At 46.3% G+C, this 24,987-nt stretch overlaps 1 protein-coding gene across 1 annotated transcript; it reads right to left on the bottom strand.

The window, feature by feature from the left end:
- Positions 1-7,477: 7,477 nt before the first annotated feature.
- TMX1 (thioredoxin related transmembrane protein 1) lies at positions 7,478-23,836 on the bottom strand. Its single transcript, XM_061612653.1, has 8 exons — positions 23,429-23,836; positions 20,211-20,326; positions 19,599-19,644; positions 19,154-19,282; positions 14,130-14,175; positions 13,563-13,664; positions 13,376-13,445; positions 7,478-7,826 (listed from the first exon to the last, which is right to left on the bottom strand). Exons 1-8 carry the CDS (start codon positions 23,638-23,640, stop codon positions 7,651-7,653), a joined length of 897 nt encoding a protein of 298 aa, XP_061468637.1. The 5' UTR covers positions 23,641-23,836; the 3' UTR covers positions 7,478-7,650.
- Between the last annotated feature and the right edge of the window lie 1,151 nt (positions 23,837-24,987).

The raw sequence follows: 24,987 nt of genomic DNA, 5'->3' as shown, positions 1-24,987 counted from the left end.
AGTGGACCACATATTGCTGCACTTTCGGGTGGTGGTCTCTCAGCAATGGAAGGACTGATCATTATTCAAAGGCTCTTTTTCGTTTTCAGGGCGACCTTGATTAAATTCACTGTGATGTATATTTTGAGCCTCCCTTCTGACTAACTCGGCATCACAGGCCCAACTGAATTCTTCCCTGGCAGAAAGCATCTCTCTCTCTCCTCCCCCCCCCCGCCCCCGCCCCCGCCCCCAAATTGCAGAAATGCAGCCAGAGCAAGAGGAGACAGCACAGCTGCTGGGCATTTATTATAATGCTAGTCCCCAGAGAAGCTGTCACTTTAGCGGTTCCTTTTATAGCTCCTACAAAAATGCGTGGGTTTTTAGTTTAAAAACAGGGCAGGGCAAATCTGTTAAAAAACAGGAAGTAGAATTTTAATCTGGCCCCTTAGAGTATGTCTGAGCTAATGGTGGTAGTCAGATATATTTTCACTGCAGTTTGTCCAGCTATTTTAATCTCTGCGTTTTCCACTAATACACACATCTTGTTAGCAAGACGACAAATTGGGCATCAGGAAAAACTTCCTAACTGTTAGAGCCATACAACAATGGAACCAATTACCTAGAGAGGTAGTGGGCTCTCTGACACTGGAAGCATTCAAGAGGCAGCTGGACAGCCATCTGTGGGGAATGCTTTGATTTGGATGCCTGCATTGCGCAGGGGGTTGGACTTGATGGCCTTACAGGCCCCTTCCAACTCTACTATTCTATGATTCTATGATTACTGCATCCAGTTCTGGTCTCCACACTTCAAGAAGGATGCAGACAAACTGGAACAGGTTCAGAGGAGGGCAACAAGGATGATCAGGGGACTGGAAACCAAGCCCTATGAGGAGAGACTGAAAGAACTGGGCATGTTTAGCCTGGAGAAGACTGAGGGGAGATATGAGAGCACTCTTCAAGTACATGAAAGGTTGTCACATAGAGGAGGGCTGGGATCTCTTCTCGATCGTCGCAGAGTGCGGGACATCGAATAATGGGCTCAAGTTGCAGGAAGCCAGATTTAGACTGGACATCAGGAAAAACATCCTGTTAGAGCCATATGACAATGGAACCAATTACCTAGGGAGGTAGTGGGCTCTCCGACACTGGAGGCCTTCAAGAGGCAGCTGGACAGCCATCTGTCGGGAATGCTTTGATTTGGATTCCTTCATTGAGCAGGGGGTTGGACTTGATGGCCTTGTAGGCCCCTTCCAATTGTATGATTCTATGAGATTGGCTTGTGAAATCAGGGCAGGGCACACAATCTATTATCACTATTTAGCCGCAAGAGCGGCTGTATGCTATAGCCAGCATGGATTTTTTGCATTCCACAATGTTAAATTGAAAACACCCCCAAGCCATTCTGATGCTTCCCATAAGCTCATTTCAAAACAAAACCTTACAAAACTTATAGGCCTGAACTCAGAAACCCTCTCAGTTTTCATGGCGATACACAAAACACAGAGAGAATCCAGGGTTCAAAATATAAAAAGAGGGGGAAAATCCAGACCCGTTGGACTTTTTTCTGTTAGCGGTTTCATAATTTGTTGAAATTAATTAAAAATCAGCCATGTTCCTATAATCCTATTACTGACCTTGCCCCATACTTTATCTTCTGCAGTTTAAAAGTTTTAAAAAATGCCTGGCTGATTTTTAATTAATTTAACACTTCTGGGGGATGCACCTCCCCCTCCCTCAGTGAAGCATTAATCACTCCCTGGACCTGCCCAACCCCCTACGGCTAGCTCCAAGAAGCAAAAATGGACAAGGGTCAAGCACCCTTCTCCAAGCAGCTTGTCCACATCATCAGGCCCCAATAATCAAAACTGATCCAGTAGAGCTGGAAGAGTGCTCTGGATGCCTCCATTGGACCTGCTCTAACCATGGTATCCAACTCTTCCAAATCTGATTTTGGCCCTGAAGCGTCTTGCAAAGCTGTTACTGTCAAGAACACCTGATTTCTAAAATGGCTTTGGGGCAAAGAATTCTGGGGGAAGACATCTTGTCTGAAAGGCATGACTTTGCAGTTCTCACAACTGAAGCTAGTTAATTAGGCTGCAAGCAAGAACACCTGCTTATCAGCAGAGACTGGTATTCAAGGCCACAGGCCTGAGAAGGTTGGGAAGTACATGACTGTTAGGCACAAAAATGCCAGGAATGTTTCATCATCTGAAAGCCCTCTGATTGGCTAATTAATTCCTGGCTGTTGCTGGGCATTTCCCCATAAGAATAGGATTCAGACCTAGGTCTTTGTTCCCCACTGTACCCGATGGTTGCTGATGCTACTTAGGTGGGGTTCCATCTTTCATCTGCTATCCAGGCTATACATCTCTAGCGAGATGTGGAACCAAGAAGCCATTTTGCTGTTTACCTCTTTGTAAATATAGACTAGACAGTTTTGTTATTTCATTTTGTGACTGTAACTCTGTATTTTACCTCGCCCTCAGGGGTGTAGGTTTTAAGGAAACATTTTGCTGCCGTAACTATGCACCTATATTTTATTTAATAAAGCTACTTATTTACCAGTGTGTTCATCACAGGAGGGGATTTGGCTCTGAATCCAGCACCTTGACCATTTGACCACAGACTACCATATATTTGGATATTTTGCCTAAGGCTCCAAGACAAGGAGTGTACCTTGGCTCTTGTCTGTTGGAATCCTTGGCAGGTCTATTTCTGGCACTTTGGGTTTCCCCTTGGCCCAGAGGGGGTGACCAGGATTAAAGGGGTGGTGGCAGTGTACCTACCTTACAGGTTGTTGTTGGTTATTCAGCCCTACTAAGGGGAGGCACGGGTTTGTGTCTTGCCAGGATCAATTGCCCTGGGTTTGGGAGTCGAGTTCTGGGACTGAACCTGGAGCAGTTCATGACAGTTACAGCAGGCCTCCAAGGATATCACAGCAATGCTCTCTTGGCCAGATGACCAAAGCCCATTCACCACTTAGAAAAGCTCTGCTAGGCCGCTACTTGCGGATGCAATGGTGGGGAAGAGGTGTGAGATCTAGGATGTTGGGGGGGGAAAGGGGTGTGTGTGGAACAGCACCCAGGAACAAGGATTTAAACCAGTTTCCCCATTAAAGCCCAGCAGCACCCAGTTAAGCCACTTTCACTATTCATGTATACATGAGGTGTGCATGCACTCACAAGGTCGCTAATCCCACAGGCAGATGCACACGCAGTCACCTGTCTGTAAAGAGGAACTTGTGACAGGGAGCCTCTGGCTGCTTTGATGATTTTGTGATTAGGACCGAGCCACCAAGATAGGACATGATGCATACAGCTCTGTTCGCTCAGTAATAACTGAGCAGGATGTTTTATTTCAGTGCTGAGTGGACCTGCACACCATCCGAAGGAAGAGCACGGAGGGGAGGGGCTGGTTGCATGTGTTCTAGCGCAGCCTTTCCCAACCAGTGTGCCTCCAGATGTTGTTGGACCACAACTCCCATCTTTCCTGGCCATTGGCAATGCTGGCTGAGGCTGATGGGAGTTGTGGTCCAACAACATCTGGAGGCACACTGGTTGGGAAAGGCTGCTCTAGCGTATTTGCTCAAGATAAACTTTAGGACAATTTCAGTTTATTATCTCAAAGGAGGAAAAGAGCTATGCCATTTCAGAGCTGCTCCACTTCACTTGAGATGCCTCAAATGGAGACTCCAGCAAGTTGCCCATCATCCAGGGCTGTGGAGTTGGTATGCCAAACCTTCGACTCCGACTCCCCTATTTTTCTGCTGTCCGACTCCAACTCCCCTTCATAAATGGCAAATGTATATTAACTAGTAATAACAAATTTACTGTAGTTAAATGGTAGCACAAGGCATTTCATCACCACCACGTGAATCATCAGGCTAGATTGATAGAACATAAAATATATTTGATTAAAATTTCTGAACAAGAAAACTTTCCTAAATTCCTATGAAAGTTTTTATTTTGAAGCCGGAGTCGGTACATTTCTACCGACTCAGACTCCACCCAAAATTGCTTCCCACTCCACAGCCCTGCCTATATCTCTTGAATTTTATTATTTGGACAAATTTCCCAGTTAGGACCGAGGCATTTAATCCACTGCGAAGACGACATTTACTCAGCAGCTGAGAACAGTGAACGCGGTTCAGTTATTAGTGCCTTGGACCAGAAACTAATGCCTGTTGCTCTCTCATCAAATGTCACTCCTTCAGTAAACTGGACCAAAGCCATTTTTCAGGAATCATCTTTCAGATGTCCATGGTCATCATAAACTCACCTCATGCTCAGAGCTGAAACGAGTTCAGGTGAAGAGCTGCTCATTCCTCCTTGTCTAACAGCTAGCCTGCACATTTGAGTGGCCTGACCCACACATGAAGTGAACCAGGTGGGAAGGGGGACCATACTGATTCAGACTGCAGGTAAGAGGAACCACATGTAGGATGTTCCCTTTTGCTGGGGACAGGAGAGAAACCTCCCTGCAAGCACATAATTAGTACAACAGGGAACGGGCAGGGTTAGAAGTTACTCCCCTGGCTTATTTTACTTGAGCTCTTCCCGTTTGCTCAGGTGGGGGAGCATTAAAAAACGGTCCATGCCATTGCAGTCTGAAATGCTATGAGGCCACTCTTCTCCATCGTCCCAGAGTGCAGGACACGGAATAATAGGCTCAAGTTGCAGGAAGCCAGATTTCGACTGGACATCAGGAAAAACTTCCTAACTGTAAGAGCCATACAACAGTGGAACCAATGACCTAGGAAGGTGGTGGGCTCTCCGACACTGGAGGCCTTCAAGAGGCAGCTGGACAGCCACCTGTCGGGAATGCTTTGATTTGGATTCCTGCATTGCGCAGGGGGTTGGACTCGATGGCTTTGTAGGCTTCTTCCAACTCTACTATTCTGTGATTCTACCACCTCCTTCTGTCGCATAATGTAATTCAGGTTCCTGTCTCCCGGTTCTGAACCCTCTTCCTGCAGGAAGCAGGTAAGGAATTTCCAGGGGTGCTGTTCCTAAGCATGCACCCTGTCCGCTGTTAGTAGCCACAGCCCACTGACTGTGCTGCCCACGTGACCCACCTGCATAGCCTACTTGCCCTTAAACCCCCCAAACTTAAGCTTTCTTTCAGGCAGACCCCTCTGCTGCTTCTCCATTTGGGGGGCTGCACTTCCTATTACTGTGCCAGGGCAAAAAGGGGGCAAATGGAACTGGCACCGGAGGAGGAGGGTTCTTTAAAACCAGCAACCACAAGCTTCTTCGTTAAATGCAAGACAGAAATGAAAGCAGAACAACCCTTTTTGCTTCGCCTCTCTCAGGGGCCACCGCAGTTTAAAACATCTCTGGAAAAATTCTCACACCAAGTAGGATCTTGGGAAGAGAAATATTATTGGATGTAACTGACCACTCTTCCATGACCAGCACAGAACACACACACCTCCCAATGCCCACCTCCCATTTGGCCCTGCGTATCGCATCAGACAGCCTTTGCCGAACGGGTGTCCTCCGGGAATTTTGGAGTATAACTCCCATCGTCCACAACTGGCATGACTGAGCTGGCTGGGGCAGGAAGTTGTAGCCCAGGCTACTTGGAGGGCACCATGTTGGGAAGGGCTGCTGTAAGGAAACCCCAGACACTCACAGAGCGGAAGACGGTTGCTTACTGGCCAGGGCCTGACTTTAAAGTCGCTACTTTAAAAGCCGGCAATCAAACCAGCATTGCTCTAAGGAAGTAGGCTTCAACCTTTTCTGACCCGGGACCCATCTTCAGCCCAAACATACATTTGGGGACCCATTTCTTAATTTATTACCATATATGTGGATGGTCGGAGTGATGCTGTTACTACCCACTTTAGATCAGGCCATGACCAGGTACTCAGACTGCGTTCTGACCCATCAGTTGAAGACCAAGGCTTGAGTATAAGGTATCTGGAGACAACAACAAACCACTTACTAAGGTAGGGAGGCCCTGTCTAAACAGAGCTGCTGTAAGTGGATATTGTTTTCCAAAAGCACTTGTTCCTTTACCACCACACCAAGCAACGCATACCATCAGCCGTCCCATTTTTCTAGAGGGGCTGGTCAGAGCCAAGCACAGCGCCTTTCTGCATTTATTAAGAAAAAAAGTAACACATCCTTGGGAAACTGCCTGGGATGGTTGAAAGTGGCCTAATTTCCAACATTAAGCAGCCTTGAAGTCCGCTCAAGGAAAGGTTGAGAAAGTGAATATGGGGGCGCATAATCAGGGATGTACTCAAATTCTTGGCTCCAAGGTCAGAAACCTTCCACAGAAGTGCAGCCACAGATAAAGGTCAACACAGGGGAATGCGAATTGATCCACAGAGTTAGTTGGCTTCGTGGCCTGCTGAAGGAAACTGCTGCAAGAGACAAAGTCACTTCTGGAATACTGAGAGGAAATAAACTTTCATCCAAGGATTTAGATAGAAAAAGGCACCTGGGCAGAGAAATCAAGAACTGAGCCAAATATCCCCACCCACCCACCCAAATCTACTAAAGTTTTTTCCTGAATCTTCAAACTACTTGCAATTATGAACAATGATCATAACGACAAAAGAACAAGGTAACCAAACTGCTGACTCTACAACTGCCCTTTTTCCTGGCAGTTTGCATCCCACGCAGTTGGGGTGCCTCTCTCAGCATCGGATTTGACCGAGTTTGGGATGTGGCCTCTCTCTCCTTCCTTGCGTATGAAAGCAGGAGGTGCAAGAGGGGAAAAGATGTGTGTGTGTGAACATTCACAAAAGAGGGGAGAAATCTAATACTCTGGAGGCTAGGAGAAGGCCAAAAATAAAAAGCCACAAAGACAAATGTTAAACAAGGCTGGGGCACAACAAACTATTTTTGGGGTGCCAGAGGGATCTGCGGCTCCTTTCTCACTGAGCAGCAGACTCCACCCAGGCCATCAGCAAATGGCTTTGGCAGCTCCCTTTGTTGTGGTGGCGGCGGAAGGGGAAACAACTGCTGAACAAGAAACGCAGCCCCAAAGTCCCCGTGCCCCTGGGTGTGCAAAGGGTTGCATTCAACTAAGCCAGAATAGATCCATTGAATTAGTGAACCTGTTAGTTATGTCTATTAACTTCAATGGGTCTTCTCTGAGAGACATTGAATACCACTCATAGCCACAGCTCCAACCTCACGGCTTCTCTCCAAGGCTTCTTTTAGTCATAACTACAGATTCTTTTTGCAATCTGAAAAGTTAAGCTATTTTATAGCAGCCGCTTGTTAGGAGCAGAAAAGTGGAGGAGACAGCATGTCTGAAGACTTCTCTTCCAAAGCATCTACACACAGAAGCCTCGTCAGAGACCGTCGCTAACAATTTCCGGCTAACTGTTCTCCAGCGCTGCAGACTGGCCATCGTGAACAACTCATCCAGAGATCGGATGTTGCCTATAATGCCATATATGTAACTTGCCCCTCTGCACCTCCCGGTCCAGCCCAATGCTGCAACCTCAACCATTTCAAATATCACACTGTAAACAAACTGATGCTGCTGAAAGACTTTCTAACTCAAAGGGATCCCCCCCCCTTCAAGCTGTTGCGTCTCTCCCTTCTCTTGGATGAGGAAAAGGATGACTCCCCAAACCCTCCCAGGTCTTCACGTCTGAATGTCAAGTAGCAACTCAGGAAATTCGGAAAGTCAGCTGCCGGCTGGCGGGAGCTACGACTGCTCCATCCCAGCGCGAGCATCCGGGACTGCAGCACGTTGCCTCAGTGTGTTTGGCATAGGAATGGGGCATGGGGGCTCTCGGGACTGCACTTCAGCATCAGAAACGTCTTCATCCTCCTGTTCTTCACCTGCTTTTTGCAAGAGCTGAGTAGACTCCAATCGCTTATCTAAAAAGAAAGTAAATATTTACATTTGGCAACGACCACTGTTGAGATCTACACAGGATCCAGTTTTGCACAAGCATTAGAACTTCACTTATACAAAACCACACATGCACATCAAGAGTTTGGGTTTCATTAATGGTGATGCCATTTTAAGAACTTAAGACAAGCCTGCTGGATCACGTCAATGGCCCACTGAGTCATAGAATAGTAGAGTTGGAAGGGGCCTATAAGATCATCAAGTCCAACCCCCTGCGCAATGCAGGAATCCAAATCAAAGTCCAACCTCCTGTCCTCACAGTGGCCAACCAGAAGTCTATGGGAAGCCCAAAGTTCAGGGCCTGAATGCAAGAGCACTCTCTCCCCCTGTGGTTTCCAGCAATAGGTATGCATAAACATACGACATCCAACTGTGGAGGGGCAGCATAGCCACTGTGCCTAGTAGCCAATGATTGCCTTATCCTCCACGGATATATCTAATCCTCTTCGAAAGCCATCCAAGCTGGTGGCCATCACTGCCTCTTGTGGGAGTGAAGAAGCACTTCCTTTTGTCTATCCTGAATCTTCCAACATTCAGCTTCATTGGATGTCCACGAGTTCTAGTGTGATGAGAGAGGGAGGAAAACTTCTTTCTATTTATTTATTTATTTATTTAATTTAATTTAATTTATATACCGCCCTAAGCCAAAAAGGCTCTCTGAGCGGTGTACATCAGAAATAAAACAAGCACAATATATAAACACAATAGATATAACAGAATCAAAAAACAAACAAACAAGCAAGGAACCAAACTACACCAAAATACAACAATAATGCAATACTGTTAAAATACACTATAAAATACACATAAGATACAGTTTAAAATACCTGGGAGTATAAAAAAGTTTTCACCTGGTGCCGAAAAGATAGCAGCGTCGGCGCCAGGCACACCTCATCGGGGAGACTATTCCACAGTTTGGGGGCCACCACTGAAAAGGCCCTAGTTCTAGTCATTACCCTCCGAGCTTCTCGATGGGATGGTACTCGGAGGAGGGCCTTAGATGTTGAGCGCAGTGTACGGGTAGGTTCGTACTGGGAGAGTCGTTCCACCAGATATTGCGGTCCCATGCTGTGTAGGGCTTTATAGGTCAAAACCAGCACTTTGAATTTAGCCCGGAAACAAATAGGAAGCCAGTGCAGACGGGCCAGAACAGGTGTTATATGGGCGGACCTTCTGGTCCGCGTCAATAATCTGGCCGCTGCATTCTGGACTAACTGTAGTTTCCGAACTGTCTTCAAGGGCAGCCCAACGTAGAGCGCATTACAGTAGTCCAATCTAGAAGTTACCAGAGCATGAACAACTGAGGCGAGGTCGTCACTGTCCAGATAGTGACGTAACTGGGCTATCAATCGAAGATGGTAAAAAGCATTCCGTGCCACCGAGGCCACCTGGGCCTCGAGAGACAAGGAAGGATCGAAAAGAACTCCCAAGCTACGAACCTGTTCCTTCAAGGGGAGTGTAAACCCATCAAGAACAGGATGAACATCCACCATCTGGGCAGTGAAGGCACTCACCAACAGCGTCTCAGTCTTGTCTGGATTGAGCTTCAGTTTGTTTGCTCCCATCCAGTCCATTATCGCGGCCAGGCAACGGTTTAGCACGTTAACAGCCTCACCTAAAGAGGATGAAAAGGAGAAGTAGAGTTGCGTGTCATCAGCGTACTGATGACAACGCACCCCAAAACTCCTGATGACCGCACCCAGCGGCTTCATGTAGATGTTAAAAAGCATGGGGGACAGTACCGATCCCTGCGGGACTCCACAATGGAGAGTCCAGGGTGTCGAGCAATGTTCCCCAAGCACTACCTTCTGGCGACGACCTACCAAGTAGGAGCGGAGCCACTGCCAAGCAGTACCCCCAACTCCCAACTCCGTGAGTCTTCCCAGAAGGATACCATGGTCGATGGTATCAAAAGCAGCTGAGAGATCAAGGAGAATCAACAGAGTCACACTCCCCCTGTCCCTCTCCCGACAAAGGTCATCATACAGGGCGACCAAGGCTGTTTCAGTGCCAAAACCGGGCCTAAAACCAGATTGAAATGGATCAAGATAATCAGTGTCATCCAAGAGCCCCTGGAGCTGGCCAGCAACCACCCGTTCCAGGACCTTGCCCAGGAACAGAACATTCGCCACAGGTCTATAGTTGTTCAAATTATCTGGGTCCAAGGAGGGTTTCTTCAGGAGTGGTCTCACCACCGCCTCTTTTAGGCAGTCAGGAACCACTCCCTCTCTTAGAGAGGCATTTATTACCTCCTTGGCCCAGCCGGCGGTTCCGATCCTGCTAGCTTTCACCAGCCAAGAGGGGCAAGGATCCAGTACAGACATGGTCGCCCGCACCAGTCCAAGGATCTTGTCAACATCCTCGAGCTGCACAAACTGAAACTCATCCAATAAGTAAGGACAAGACCGTGATCTGGATGCTTCATTAGGTCCAACTGCTATAATATTGGTGTCTAAGTCCCAGCGAATGCATGCGATCTTATCTTGGAAGTGCCCAGCAAACTCATCACAGCGGGCTACAGATGAATCTATACTATCCCAAAGGCCAGAATGTAAAAGCCCTCGTACAATTATAAAGAGCTCCGCTGGGCGGGAGAGTGATGACTTAATAATATCAGCAAAATATCTCTTTTTTGCTGCCCTCACCGCCACTATATACAGCTTATTTTTATTTATTTTATTTATTAAATTTATATCCTGCCTTATGGCCAAAAGGCCCTCAAGTCGGCTTACAAAAACATGAATATAACACATCATAAAGCATAAATACAATAATGCAATTCTCAAAATTAAATAACAAATAACATTATTAAAAGAAAAGAAAAAACATTTAAATGTGTCACAATAAGAGAACCAAACACTTTATAAAAAGGCCTAGATAAAAGTCTTCAATTTCCCAGCAAATAAGTCGCATTTTTATGTTTAACATATAAATATACACAGTATATAAGTAGCCAAACAATAATAATAAACAACAAACTAATGAGAACATCTCAATATACAATTAAACAATCCCCACACACTTCACAACAGTGTTTAACAAAAATATGCTATAGTCCAAATAACAGCAAAAATGAATCTCCAAAATTAAATCTTGACCCCCAAAACAACTAAAAAACAATTAACCCCAGTAGTCTATAGACATCCCGAGCAGCAGGTTCACGCACACATACACACACACGGTCTCTGGCCCCTTCAGCAGTTGCTGCTTTTGCAGCTGGAGAGAGACAGGGCCCCGCCCTTCCAGGCCAGGTGGAAATCAGCCAGAAATGCAGGGAGCAGGTCTTGCAGAAACTCACACAGGTAGATGTGCCTTAGAACAGGCACTCACCAAGGCATAATTGCATTCATCGGGAGTCCGCCTCCATCTGCACTCAAGCCTCCTCCTCTCTTGCTTCATCACTCTCAGCTCCACGGTATACCATGGAGCTGTATGAGCTCTACATAGGAGGGGGCACACAGGAGCGATCGTGTCAACCGCCCGGGTCATCTCCATATTCCACAATTCAACCAGGGCTTCGACAGGAGCGCTAGTCTTCTCAGTCGGAAAAACCCCCAGAGCCCTTTGGAAACCTTCAGGATCCATTAGTCTCTGGGGGCGGACCCATTTAATAGGTCCCCCGCCCTTGCAGAGGGAAAGGGTCGCTGTGAGCCTATACCTCAGCAAGCAGTGATCTGTCCATGACAAGGGTGTAGATGAAAAATCTCCAACCTCCAGATCACCATCTCGATGTCCAGTGACGAAGATCAAATCAAGGGTGTGTCCCGACACATGCGTTGGGCCAGTAACAAATTGAGACAGCCCCATGGTTGTCATGGAAACCATGAAGTCCTGAGCCGCCCCAGATAAAGCAGTCTCGGCATGGACGTTGAAGTCCCCCAGTACCAATAGTCTAGGGGACCGCAACAATACCTCCGAGACTACTTCTGTCAGCTCAGTTAGGGAATTTGTTGAGCAGCAGGGTGGGCGGTACACCAACAAAATTCCCAGTCTGTCTCTCTGGCCCAACACAAGGTGGAGACACTCCAAACCAGTCGACACCTGGACAGGGTGCTTGGTGAGTGAGAAAGAACTCCTATAGACCACAGCAACCCCACCTCCCCGTCCTTCGGTTCTACCATAATGCTGAACCGAATACCCGGGTGGGCAAATCTGGGAAAGAGCAACTCCTCCCTGATCGCCCACCCAGGTCTCGGTTATACACGCCAGGTCGGCAGCCTCCTCCACAATTAAATCATGAACAAGGGAGATCTTATGATGTACCGACCTGGCGTTTAATAACAGCATATGGAGATCCGAAGGCTGCCTGACAAAACAACCAGCAGTCCTGGGGATGTGAGGAGAACCGGAACAAGTCACAGCCACTACTTGTCTGGGATGAGTTCCCCTTACCTGGCACGTTCTCCTCACAACACCATACCTCTCATTACCTGTCACTACGCTAATTGGGGCCCCCGAAACTCTCCCCGGTCGATGTATAATGCTCTCTCCCAGGCACATATTAAATAACTACATACACTACTTCAATCAAATATACAATAAAAATTCACACAATACAACCAATCAATTATTAAAATAAGTATAAAACTTCCAAATGAAAATCACATGTACCAGTCACTCAATCCTTCATACAGACTCCATACACATTCAACCAAATTAATTACATCCAGGTGGCAACAGTGAGTTAAAATGTTGCGCTCTCAAAGGCCGCAGCTAAGTTGGCAACAGTAGCCACACTTAAAGAGGCTATCCACTTTCTCCATGCCATGCATAATTTTATCCACTTCAGTCATTTCATCTCTTACTTGCCTTTCCTCCAAACTAAAAAGCCCCAACAATGCTGCAATCTTTCCTCATAGGGGCATTGCCAGTAGCTTTGAGCAACAATGCTAAAATAAAGCCCAGCTATAGAAAGAAACATTGAGTAAGTTCTCTTATCATTTATAGAGAACTTACTTATTTATCAAATTATTACCCACCTTCCTCCTAGGAGGAGCCCAGGGCAGCAAACAAGAACGCTAAAACACTCTAAAACAGCTTAAAAACTTTAAAACATATTAAAACAAAACATCTTTAAAAAAAGAACTTTGTAAGGCTGGGAAGTATTATTTTTATGTTGCATATTTTTGGGGAAAGGAGGGGAGTTTGACTAACGGCAGTATCCAAATAACTTGTTCCGTTAGTGCAGGGATTTACGGAAGTACAACGTAACTTCCCTCCTCACTCCCCCAAATCTGTTCTGGGTTCCCCCTCAATTCTCTGGAGTGGATTTGGGGAGGAAGTAGGGCACATGTGGAGAGGAGGGGGAAGTTCAGCTGCGCAAACTTAAAATTTGGGCTGAAGCAACAACTGCTTAGTGCTATGCTGGATACCCTCCTGAGGCTACCACATGAGTTTATGGCAAAAGTGAGATTCAAACCTGGGGCTACCTGATTCTTAGCTATACATTTCAGTGTGGTTTTAAAGCCAGTTGGTTTCCCTTCAACAAGAACGGAAGATGTACAGTACGGCTTACTTTGATAAGAGTGCTGCAGTGGTCTGTGCTTTTTGGAGGGGCAAATGCAGTCTGCCAGGAATACCATTATCTGAAAGAAAACAACATCATTCTTCACTTTAATGCCGCATTGTTGCTTTGTTCTCTTTTATTTATGTTTACATCAAGACTTTTTAAATTTCTAAGTTATCCAAAAATATCTACTTACAAGCCCCAGCAGGAGTCCCGAAAACAAAGTTGCAAATGCAAAAATGGCATAGGATCCCCAGACAGGTATGCCAAGGTTTTCTGTGAAATAGTTGTGGCAGTGCTATAAGAGAGGGAAACTGATTTGAGCAGGAGTTGCCAACTTTTTTAGACCAATGGACAGATTTGGATTTTTGAGCAAGTGCCTCCCCCCTCTGGTTACTTATCTCAAACACCCACCCAAAAAACCAGAAAATGCAAAGTTCATGCATAAAAGTCAGCTCCAGTAGAATTGTTCTGAGACTTGAAAAGTATAGAGAGGAAAGAGGAAGTGCGAAACAGTGTAACTTTTCAAACTTTCTCCTTCAGCTCTATGCAGTCTTCAATGAAGGAAAAGGTAACTACGTTCAGCAGTTCATGACCCCTTGGCCAAGTGAAGCGAGTGGTGGTGGTCAGAGGCTTCATGGACACCATGGTCCTCAAGGTTGGAATTGCACCCACAGGTGCCCTGTTGGCAACCCCTGGATTGTTTAGGTAGAAGGTCATGTCAAATTTGTCTTTGGCTGAAAGGGAGATTTGCAGCACATACCCTGATCCACATGGACAGCTGGAACAAGGCTGACATGCTGCTCATCCTGCAAAAGAGCAGAAGATATAAATGTCTTTTCTGCAATCAAGGAACCCGCATAGTATTGTTTACTTCCTTTGGAACACTACTGAGACCTTGTTCTGAACAGCTAGGTTTGCTTCTTAACATTCAGCTTCTCAACTTTCAGCTATACTGTGAGACTGAGTCACAAATTTGGATGGTAAATCTATCCCTCCAAATATCCAGTTACAAAAACAAAGGTATACCTGGAAACTCTTGTTAATAATCTAACTCCATAGAAACCTTTATGCCACTTTAACACTTTTATTAATATTTGTTCTGTAATTGTCCAAGCGTCTACAAACAATATGGAGAGGCAGTTCACACAGTTAGCTACAATCAGGTGATTAAATGCCTATGTGAACCAGCCCTGCCTGGGAATTCCAGTGCCAGCCACCATTACCTGCAGCCTCATATAAGACATTTCTTGCCAGACAGTACTGCTAAATAACATCAGGAGAACTGAATGTTTTACGTTTTATCCTTTCCCACTCTCAAAGATGTCTACATACACAAACACTCACTCATTGCCCAAGGTCCACACAGTGGAAGATTGCTCTCTTCCTCATCTTGTCCCTGGCTATGGTCTGAAGGCACATGAGGCCAGCTCCCTGCTGAAGCTAAGCAGGGTCAGGTCTGGTCGGTGCCTGGATGGGAGACCGCCTGGGAACCATATGTAAGCCACCTTGGGTTTCAGTCAAGAAAAGAAAGGCGGGGTATAAATGTAATAATAATAATCCATGATCAGGAGGCTCCATTACCATTTTGGAAAAGGCACAGAAGTTGTCTTCACTATTACTGATGATTCACACACAGCACATTAGCTAGAGAAACTGTGTATGCACAAGTGAAGCATCCTTCTGGTGAGTCTATTGTCTCTAAATTTACTCTTTAACATCCTGTAGCCTTCTCTAGACATGGTTTACTAAATAGTGAACCAATACCTTAGGCATAGAGATATTCACATAATGTATTTAACAGGGTGTAAATCCTCCCCTTCCCACCACAGAAATCAGGAACTTTAACAACGCAGGGCTCCCAAGTCACACTGAGGCTTCTGAACTATGTTCAGTGGAACACGATTAGAAGTCCCGTTCAGACCCTTCACACAAAACATGTGAAGGTTGGGGGTGGACAGGACACTGCATGTGATAAAGCTGAATACGTGAACAGGGTAAACAAGTTTAATGTCAAAAGCTCTTTTAACATGTGTGTCACCTTGAATGCACAAATATATGGGCCGACAATCACAAAACAGTGTGGATGGATGACAATGTGTGAGTGGGGGGGATGGAGCACGTCGGTGGATGAGGATAAATGGTGTGTGTGTGTGTGTGTGTGTGTGCGCGCGCGCGCGCATAGAGCTTTGGCCCAGCACACTTTGGTCCACTGGTAGCATGTGGCCCCTGGAAAGTTGCTCAAGAAGAAATGTGGCCCTCAACCTGAAAAGGTTCCTCATTTCTGCTGTAAAGAAACTAAGATGCATCTGAAGGAGAAGTTCCCAGACTGTGGTCTGTGAGCTGCCTTCAGGTGGTCTTCAGAAAGGTTGTAGAATAGTCGAGCATATCCATCCTTGGCCCTAGACTCGATTATTTTTTCCTGACAACGGGAGATCAAGGTTAAGATCAACCCAGTCTGCTTCTGTGTTGGAATTGCTTTTTAATAAGCTTTTAAACTTTTTTTTTTTTAAAAAAACAATGTTTAACCTTTTTTAAAAAAAAACTTCAAAGATTAAAAAAAATGTTTTTAAAGTTGTTTTGTTTTAATGTATTTTAATGTCTGTTTTGATGCTGTTTTAACGTGTCTTTAGTGCTTTTGTTTGCCGCCCTGGGCTCCTGCTGGGAGGCAGGATATAAATTAAATAAAAAATAAATATAAACAAGGTTGTTTTGATCAAAGCCAGATTTACTATAAGGCTGTGAAAAAGGCCCTGGCCTAAAACACATGGCTTTGATAATATAGTGATGGCTCAGTGTCACCCTGGGCTCCTGCTGGGAGGAAGGGCAGGACATAAATTTAATAAACTGAAATAATTTGAACTACCTCTTGCATGCCTATGCACAGATTCAAGGCTTCTTCACTTTTCCCTTAAGCCTAGAGCTTAAAACTCAAAATGAAAGGTTAAGTAATATAGTACAGTAGGGCCCCGCTTTACAGCGTTCCGCTAATACAGCGGTTGTGAATTGTAGAAAGGCCCCGCTTTACAGCGCTTGTTCCGCTTTTACGGGTGTTTTTTCCACCGGGCGCCATGTTGGTCAATGTAAGTCAGTGGGATCCGCTTTACAGTGGGGGTCCGGAATGTAACCCGCTGTATGAGTGGGGCCCTACTGTACACCCTTTAAGAATATCACATAATATGCTTATAGTCTAGATATCTTAACACAGATAGACAATTTAAATTTCATCCACGGAGGCTCAGATAAGCCTTGGAATAAGACTCAGCAATTAGGCAAACTAGGAGCAGCGTCGGATCAATCCATAAAGACTGATAAAAAAACCTGCGGAGGTGATCCCTCTGTCAGACCTTTCCATTCTCACAGTCATTTCTCAGACATTCTCACAGATCTATATCAATTTCCATCTGGAGAATCCTAATAAGGTATTTTTCTGGCCTCTTCAGGTGTTTATCATTAAGCTCAGGCTTGTTGATTTAAGAGCTACAATCTGGCTGTATACCCAGACTTCCTGGAGGAGGAGAATGGGTACAGGAACACTTGTGTTTTTCAAAGTACACTTGATTTCAACTCTGAAGGGGGCAAAACACTCTACTAACTTACATAGGTTTACATTATACTTATATTATGTAAAGGGTTCGACTGCAAAATAACAACAACAACAACAACAACAACATTTTTTCCTGGAAAACTTAGCAGTTAAAGGGGCTTCTCTCAGAAGTCTGGCCTAGGCCAGTTCATCGACAACTGGGAAGTCTTGCCCCATGAACATCCCAAATGGAGGTCGGCTATTATCAAAGGTGCTGTGGACTTTCAAAAATTCAAGCAAACGAGACAAACGAGATAAGCAGAAGGCACGCCAAACAAATCGTCATCGTGACCCTCTTCCATCTGGAAACCTATGTCCTCACTGTGGGAGGCTGTGTGGAGCCAGAATTGGCCTCCACAGTCACTTATGGAACCACCATTAAAGACCTTAACTTGGAAGACAATCTTACTCGGCCACGAGTGATCGCCAATGAATGAATGAAAATATTTCCAAGATCCTCAGCAATTTTCAAGAGGACTGTGATAAACTGAATAGTGCCTACTGAACGCTATTTTTCTATTCCAGCAGGCATTTAAATTGAATTATAATTCTATAGTTTTGACTTTTTGTTTTCATTATAACTCTAATTTACCATTTCTGGGCAAGGTGATTGAGCGAGTGGTGGCCAAACAGTTACAGACACACTTGGAGGAAACAGATTATCTGGATCCATTCCAATCGGGCTTCAGGACTGGACATGGAACTGGTCATTGGTCACTCTGGTGGATGATATGAGGAGGGCGCTGGATAGGGGAGAATTCACCTTCCTCGTCCTCCTGGATCTCTCAGCAGCTTTTGATACCGTTGACCATGGTATCCTTTTAGAACGCCTGGAGGGATTAGGAATAGGGGACACTGTTTTACGGTGGCTCCGTTCCTATCTCTCAGACAGGCATCAAAGGGTGGCATTGGGGGATGAGGTCTCAGACCCTTGGCCTCTCAATTGTGGTGTGCCACAGGGTTCTATCCTCTCCCCCATGTTATTCAACATCTATGTAAAGCCGCTGGGGGCCATCTTCAGGAGATTTGGGCTGCGGTGCCACCAATATGCGGATGACACCCAGCTCTATCTCTCATTTAAGTCCTCACCAGAGTTGGCTGTGGATACCATCTCCAAGTGCCTGGAATCCGTAAGTGGATGGATGGGAAGGAATAGGCTGAAACTAAATCCCGACAAGACCGAGGTGTTGCTTGTGGGAGACAGGGGCAGGCTGGGGGATATAGACCTGGTGTTCAATGGGGTAAGATTGCCCCTAAAAGACCAGGTCCGCAGCCTCGGGGTCATTCTTGACTCCCAACTGTCCATGGAGGCTCAGATCTTGGCAGTGAGCCGGGCAGCTTGGTATCAATTACATCTGATTAGGAGGTTGCAACCCTACCTGCCTGCCCATCTGCTCCCACCGGGGGTAATACAGGCCCTGGTCTTCTCTCGCCTAGACTACTGTAATGCGCTCTATGTGGGGTTACCCTTGAAAATGGTCCGGAAATTGCAACTGATACAGAATGTGGCAGCACGTTTGATTAAGAACAGCCGCCGCCGTGATCATATCACTCCGGTGTTGATAGATCTACACTGGCTACCAGTTGTTTACCGGGCCCAATTCAAGTTGTTGGTATTGACCTTTAAAGCCCTATACGGTTTCGGCCCAGTTTATCTGAAGAAGCGCCTCCAGCATCACCAATTATGCCGCCTGACAAGATCAGCCGCGCAAGACCTTCTCTCGGTCCCACCAGTTAAAACAGCTAGGCTGGTGCGGACCAGAGAGAGGGCATTTTCGATTGTGGCCCCCACCCTCTGGAATTCCCTTCCTTTCGATCTTCACCATGCCCCATCCCTGATAGGTTTCCGCCAGGCCTTGAAAACCTGGCTGTTCAGGCAGGCCTACGGGACCTCTGGGGTGGTTTAGTTTTAATACTGATATTATTAATTATTATTATGATTTTTGTGGTTTTATTGTATTTATTGATGAAATTGTATGTCGCCTAGAGTGGCCATTGATTCGGCCAGATAGGCGACTCAGAAATAAAATTTATTTATTTATTATTATTTATATTGACTCATTTGTACACCGCTCAGAGATTATTGTAATTAAGTGGTATATAAATTGCCAAAATAATAAGTAATAAGAAACATTTATCTAATTTCTTGATTTTTGCACAAGCCTACTAGGGAGAAGAGAGAGACTTTCACTGTCACTTACAGGAAGGAAGATGGACCAAACCATGAAGAAACAGGCTCAATGGACTTCCACTCTTGGTCACTTATGAAGTTGATAAAGTCAGTTTTAGTCCGTGGACCTTGATACCGTCTAAACTCGCCATCTTTACAGCTGCCCAAAAGAAGAATCCAGTCAGTGAAACTTAAAATTCCAGTAAAGTATATGAAATTAAGAAGACTTTTGGACTCCTTTGCTCAGACTGAACGGTGTAACAAAATGCAAGTACGCATTAACAGGATTATTCCCCAGTGATTCTGGCATTCTGAGCTCTTGTCATTGTCTAAACAATACAGGAAGAACTGAACTTCAGTATCATCAGCCCAATAAGAGCTGGGGGTGAGGAATGAAGCACTAAGGATTTCCCTCCCCCTCCCCTGACCTTGAACAACCATCCAAAAAATCTATCACATTGAATTAGAGTACTTACTGGTAGATAGTGGGGAGCGCCGTAATGATAAACCGCCCACTCAGTCCTGCATGAAGATCCAGAGGAAAATCAGGGTTAAAGGCTTGTTAGAAAAAGATTTTCTTTAAGACCAGGGCTGGCACCAGAGGGTGTCCAGGTCGGGCCCTGGCCAAGGGACCCTCCTTAGGGTGGGTAGCGCTCCCTTCCACAATCTGCGGCAGCGGCAGCTCCTGACCCTGCCATGGATTGCAGAGAAGGAGCTCCCAGGCACACACCCCCACTATCACACAGGCCCACGATGCCCGTCTGCATGCCCCACCTACCTTTCCCTTGAAGTAAATGCTGTCTGCGCTGCGGGCGAATGCCTGCCATCAACCAAGATGGCGGCTGGTTTCTCTAAGGGGCTAATGCCCCTGCTGTCATATTGGTTGATGGCAGGTCTGCACTCACGTAGCACGGCGCCAGCCCTGTTTAAGCCTATCAACAGCCACTGCTGCTAAGTCTCCTTTCCCTAATTGCATATGATTTGAGTAACCATTGAACTACGCACTCTAAAGCCACTTACTGCTAGCGTGAGATACACCCATGGGAGTCACCCATGTACTCTATAACCGATATTCAGAAAAATCTTACCTGGCTGCTCTGTCACATCCACTTTTGCAATGTTAATTTCAAGATCCTCCCCCCATTCAGCAAAGCTTTGCCATTCGGGCTGCAAGTTCTGACAGGCAGGGCACCAAGGAGCATAACTGGAAGGAAAAACTTACATAAGCAACTAACGTGTGAGCAAAAAACAATCCTGCTTTTGATCCCAAAACAATCATCATAATAATTCGGAGCACCCTTATGCCATTGGCAGGGAAAGTTTCCTTTCCGCAAAAGCATAAACTTTAAGTGCTTATTTTAAGCTCCAGTCACCTGAAAGGCGTCTACCATCAAAGCCATGTTTCATGTGCTAAAAGCACAAAAAATATTAAAACAGCTCATGACGCAAGACACATAGTTTTGTTCTATATTGTATCACAACTTTATGGATAAGAAAGGATTTGGAGCCCAATGTCTACACCGCTCACACCCAACAACATGATCTAGTGGCTCTCCTTTGGGGACATGAACTGCCCTCTCCAACCAAGGGCTTACTGGAAAGGAGGCAGTGGAGGGCTTACCAGGATTCAGAACTTATCCTGGGAAGAGCGGGAGAAGAAGGTCACATAGCTCAGTGGAAGAGAGCATCCCAATGGCTCCTGGCTCAGCCTTTGGTCCCTCCAATTAAAAGGAACCCAGGCTACAAAAGCCCTTGCTCTGCCCACGATCTGCTGCAGGATAGAGCTGACAATGGTGGCCTGGGTGGACCACTAAGGTCTCCCCTCAGCAACATGAGGCAGCTTTGTGCGTTAAACATAAGAATATAAGAAGAGCCTGCTGGATCAGGCCAGTGGCCCATCTAGTCCAGCATCCTGTTCTCACAGTGGCCAACCAGGTGCCTGGGGGAAGCCCGCAAGCAGGACCCGAGTGCAAGAACACTCTCCCCTCCTGAGGCTTCCGGCAACTGGTTTTCAGAAGCATGCTGCCTCTGACTAGGGTGGCACAGCACAGCCATCATGGCTAGTAGCCATTGATAGCCCTGTCCTCCATGAATTTGTCTAATCTTCTTTTAAAGCCGTCCAAGCTGGTGGCCATTACTGCATCTTGTGTTAGCAAATTCCATAGTCTAACTATGCGCTGAGTAAAGAAGTACTTCCTTTTGTCTGTCCTGAATCTTCCAACATTCAGCTTCTTGGAATGTCCACGAGTTCTAGTATTATGAGAGAGGGAGAAGAACTTTTCTCTATCCACTTTCTCAATGCCATGCATAATTTTATACACTTCTATCATGTCTCCTCTGACCCGCCTTTTCTCTAAACTAAAAAGCCCCAAATGCTGCAACCTTTCCTCATAAGGGAGTCGCTCCATCCCCTTGATCATTCTGGTTGCCCTCTTCTGAACCTTTTCCAACTCTATAATATCCTTTTTGAGATGAGGCGACCAGAACTGTACACAGTATTCCAAATGCGGCCGCACCATAGATTTATACAACGGCATAATGATATCGGCTGTTTTATTTTCAACACCTTTCCTAATTATCCCTAGCATGGAATTTGCCTTTTTCACAGCTGCCGCACACTGGGTCGACATTTTCATCGTGCTGTCCACTACAACCCCGAGGTCTCTCTCCTAGTCGGTCACCGCCAGTTCAGACCCCATGAGCGTATATGTGAAATTAATATTTTTTGCTCCAATAGGCATAATTTTACACTTGTTTATATTGAATTGCATTTGCCATTTTTCCGCCCATTCACTCAGTTTGGAGGTCTTTTTGGAGCTCTTCGCAATCCCTTTTTGTTTTAACGACCCTGAACAATTTAGTGTCGTCAGCAAACTTGGCCATTTCACTGCTCACTCCTAATTCTAGGTCATTAATGAACAAGTTGAAAAGTACAGGTCCCAATACCGATCCTTGAGGGACTCCACTTTCTACAGCCCTCCATTGGGAGAACTGTCCGTTTATTCCTACTCTCTGCTTTCTGCTTCTTAACCAATTCCTTATCCACAAGAGGACCTCTCCTCTTATTCCATGACTGCTAAGCTTCCTCAGAAGTCTTTGGTGAGGTACCTTGTCAAACGCTTTTTGAAAGTCTAAGTACACTATGTCCACTGGATCACCTCTATCTATATGCTTGTTGACACTCTCAAAGAATTCTAATAGGTTACTGAGACAGGACTTTCCCTTGCAGAAGCCATGCTGGCTCTGCTTCAGCAAGGCTTGTTCTTCTATGTGCTTAGTTAATCTAGCTTTAATAATACTTTCTACCAGTTTTCCAGGGACAGAAGTTAAGCTAACTGGCCTGTAATTTCTGGGATCCCCTCTGGATCCCTTTTTGAAGATTGGCGTTACATTTGCCACTTTCCAGTCCTCAGGCACGGAGGAGGACCCGAGGGACAATTACATATTTTAGTTAGCAGATCAGCAATTTCACATTTGAGTTCTTTGAGAACGCTCGGGTGGATGCCATCCGGGCCCGGTGATTTGTCAGTTTTTATATTGTCCATTAAGCCTGGAACTTCCTCTTTCGTTACCACTATTTGTCTCAGTTCCTCAGAATCCCTTCCTGCAAATGTTAGTTCGGGTTCAGGGATCTGCCCTATATCTTCCACTGTGAAGACAGATGCAAAGAATTCATTTAGCTTCTCTGCAATCTCCTTATCGTTCTTTAGTACACCTTTGACTCCCTTATCATCCAAGGGTCCAATCGCCTCCCTAGATGGTCTCCTGCTTTGAATGTATTTATAGAATTTTTTGTTGCGTTCATATGTCGCTGGCCAGTTTTAACTAGTTTTATTTATTTATTATTACATTTATACCCCACCTTTCCTCCAAAGAGCTCAAGCGGGCACACAACCATGGTGCTCCCCCTCCCAATTTTGTCCTCACAACCACCCTGCGAGGTAGGCTATGCTGCGACTGGCCCCCAAGGTCCCACAGCGAACTTCATGGCCGTATGGGGATTTGAATCCTGGCCTCCCAAGGTCCCAGGCTGACACTCCAACCACTACACCAGACTATCCACCTACTGTTTTATTTTTACCTTGCAGGGCTATTGGCCACCTGGAAATGAATACATAAAGCCTGGAAAGCATTATTCTGAATAACGGAAAAGGGAGGGAACGGAGATCCAAGGGAAACCACGGAGCCGCCGAGCACGCGCAAACTGCTCCTTCCACCTTACGACCTAGGCAGGGGGAGCGTGGCGTGGCGTCGGTGCGTGGCGGCCCCCCCCACTCCCCTTCTCTCCCCTTCCAGCGGGACTCACAACTCGACCATCCACTCGCCCTGCAGCAGCTCCCGCCACTCCCCGTCGTTCAGCGCCTTCACTTGGCTCCGCCCCGCCCGCGCGGGCACCACGCCTGCAGCCGCCAGCAAGAGCAGCAGCGCCGCTGGAGAGAAGCCCTTCCGCGCCCGCCTCCCGGGCTGAGAAGACGCCGCCGCCGAGAAGGAAGCGCAGAACCAGCCGGAAGCCGCCATCTTGGCCCGGCGTCCTCCCCTGCGTATGTCGGAAAGGGGCGCGTCACCAGGAAGGGGAGGCGCCCGCGAGCGTGCGCTTCCTCTTTGCCAAAGTATCCCGAGGCGGTCGCCGTCCGGCCTTCGTCCAGCCCCCTCCGGGGGCCGGCACGGAGAACGGTGATTGGACGACAGCGTCTCCGCGGCGAGCCAATCGCTCCTCGCCTCAGGTTCTCCTTCCCCCTCCCTCCCCTCGCTGCGGGCATGTTGCTCCCTGGGCAGCCGCTTCCTCTTTCTTCCCTGGGTGGGGAAGGAAGTTGGTTGGTTGGCTGGCTGTTTTTGCTCCAAACCATGCAAGGAGGAGGAGAACTTGTTTTAAGCATGAATTTACTTTCACCAACTAAAACTCTGCCCCTGCCAATGGTTCTGGGTCTAGACAGAAAGAGGGGGGTGGAGAGAGACCCTTAAAAGGCAGAAAGGATAAAAAAGGAACGAGAAGGGAGGGACTCTGACGGGGTGGGAGAAAGAGGCCGCTTGAAGAGGGAGGAGGAGGAGAAGGTAGAGGGGGCCGCATGAAGTGAGGCCAAGGGCCAGAGGCTGACCCCTCTCTACGTTTTACTCGGGACACCATCATTACAGTCAAAAGAAATTGGCTGATTTTCCCCTCCGAATTAAAAGCAAGCTAACACCACAACCCTATGGCATGCTTACTAACAGCAAGACCCACAATAGCCAGGCCTGATTAGGACCCCGAGATTTAGGAAGAATCATAGAATAGTAGAGTTGGAAGGGGCCTATAAGGCCATCAAGTCCAACCCCCTGTGCAATGCATGAATTGAAATCAAAGCATTCCTGACAGATGGCTGTCCAGCTGCCTCTTGAATGCCTCCAGTGTCGGAGAGCCCACTACCTCTCTAGGTCATTGATTCCATTGTCCTACGGCTGTAACAGGAGGTTTTTCCTGATGTCCAGTCGAAATCTGGCTTGCTGCGACTTGAGCCCATTATTCTGTGTACAACATTGCCTAATGTTGATCTTGCTATTATTTTAAATTGCTATATTTTCAGAAGAGACATGAGTGTAGGATTTTCCAGCTCTTTTAACTGTTGTGCTGTTAATTAGTGTTTACGTGTAATTGCCATGAATGTTTCATTTTCCCCTGAATGGGAATTTGAATCTCTTTTAAAAAGTGAACGCTTACCACAACCCACCCCTCTTTTTAAAACTTAGGGTGTTTTGTTATATGTGTATCAGCCTAAAATAAAGAAAATACTCCAGGAAATGAAAATGCGCATTAAGGACACTGTAACTGTTAAATAAGAATGAGAAACAGAGATTAATATGTATCTGAGAATTCCTTTGAACCAGTCT

Source organism: Rhineura floridana, chromosome 2 (genome assembly GCF_030035675.1).
Source record: "Rhineura floridana isolate rRhiFlo1 chromosome 2, rRhiFlo1.hap2, whole genome shotgun sequence".
NCBI classification, from domain to species: domain Eukaryota; kingdom Metazoa; phylum Chordata; class Lepidosauria; order Squamata; family Rhineuridae; genus Rhineura; species Rhineura floridana.
The sequence above is the reverse complement of the archived record's forward strand: the minus strand, read 5'-3'. Positions and strand labels throughout refer to the sequence as shown.

Excerpts from the sequence above, each read along its gene's own strand:
- TMX1 (XM_061612653.1), bottom strand. The coding sequence starts at position 23,640 with ATGGCGGCTTCCGGCTGGTTCTGCGCTTCCTTCTCGGCGGCGGCGTCT. Across the intron at positions 19,645-20,210 it reads GGATGTGACAGAGCAGCCAG|GACTGAGTGGGCGGTTTATC; the intron begins GTAAGATTTTTC and ends ATCTTCATGCAG. Across the intron at positions 7,827-13,375 it reads ACTGCAGCACTCTTATCAAA|ATAAGCGATTGGAGTCTACT; the intron begins GTAAGCCGTACT and ends CTTTCTTTTTAG.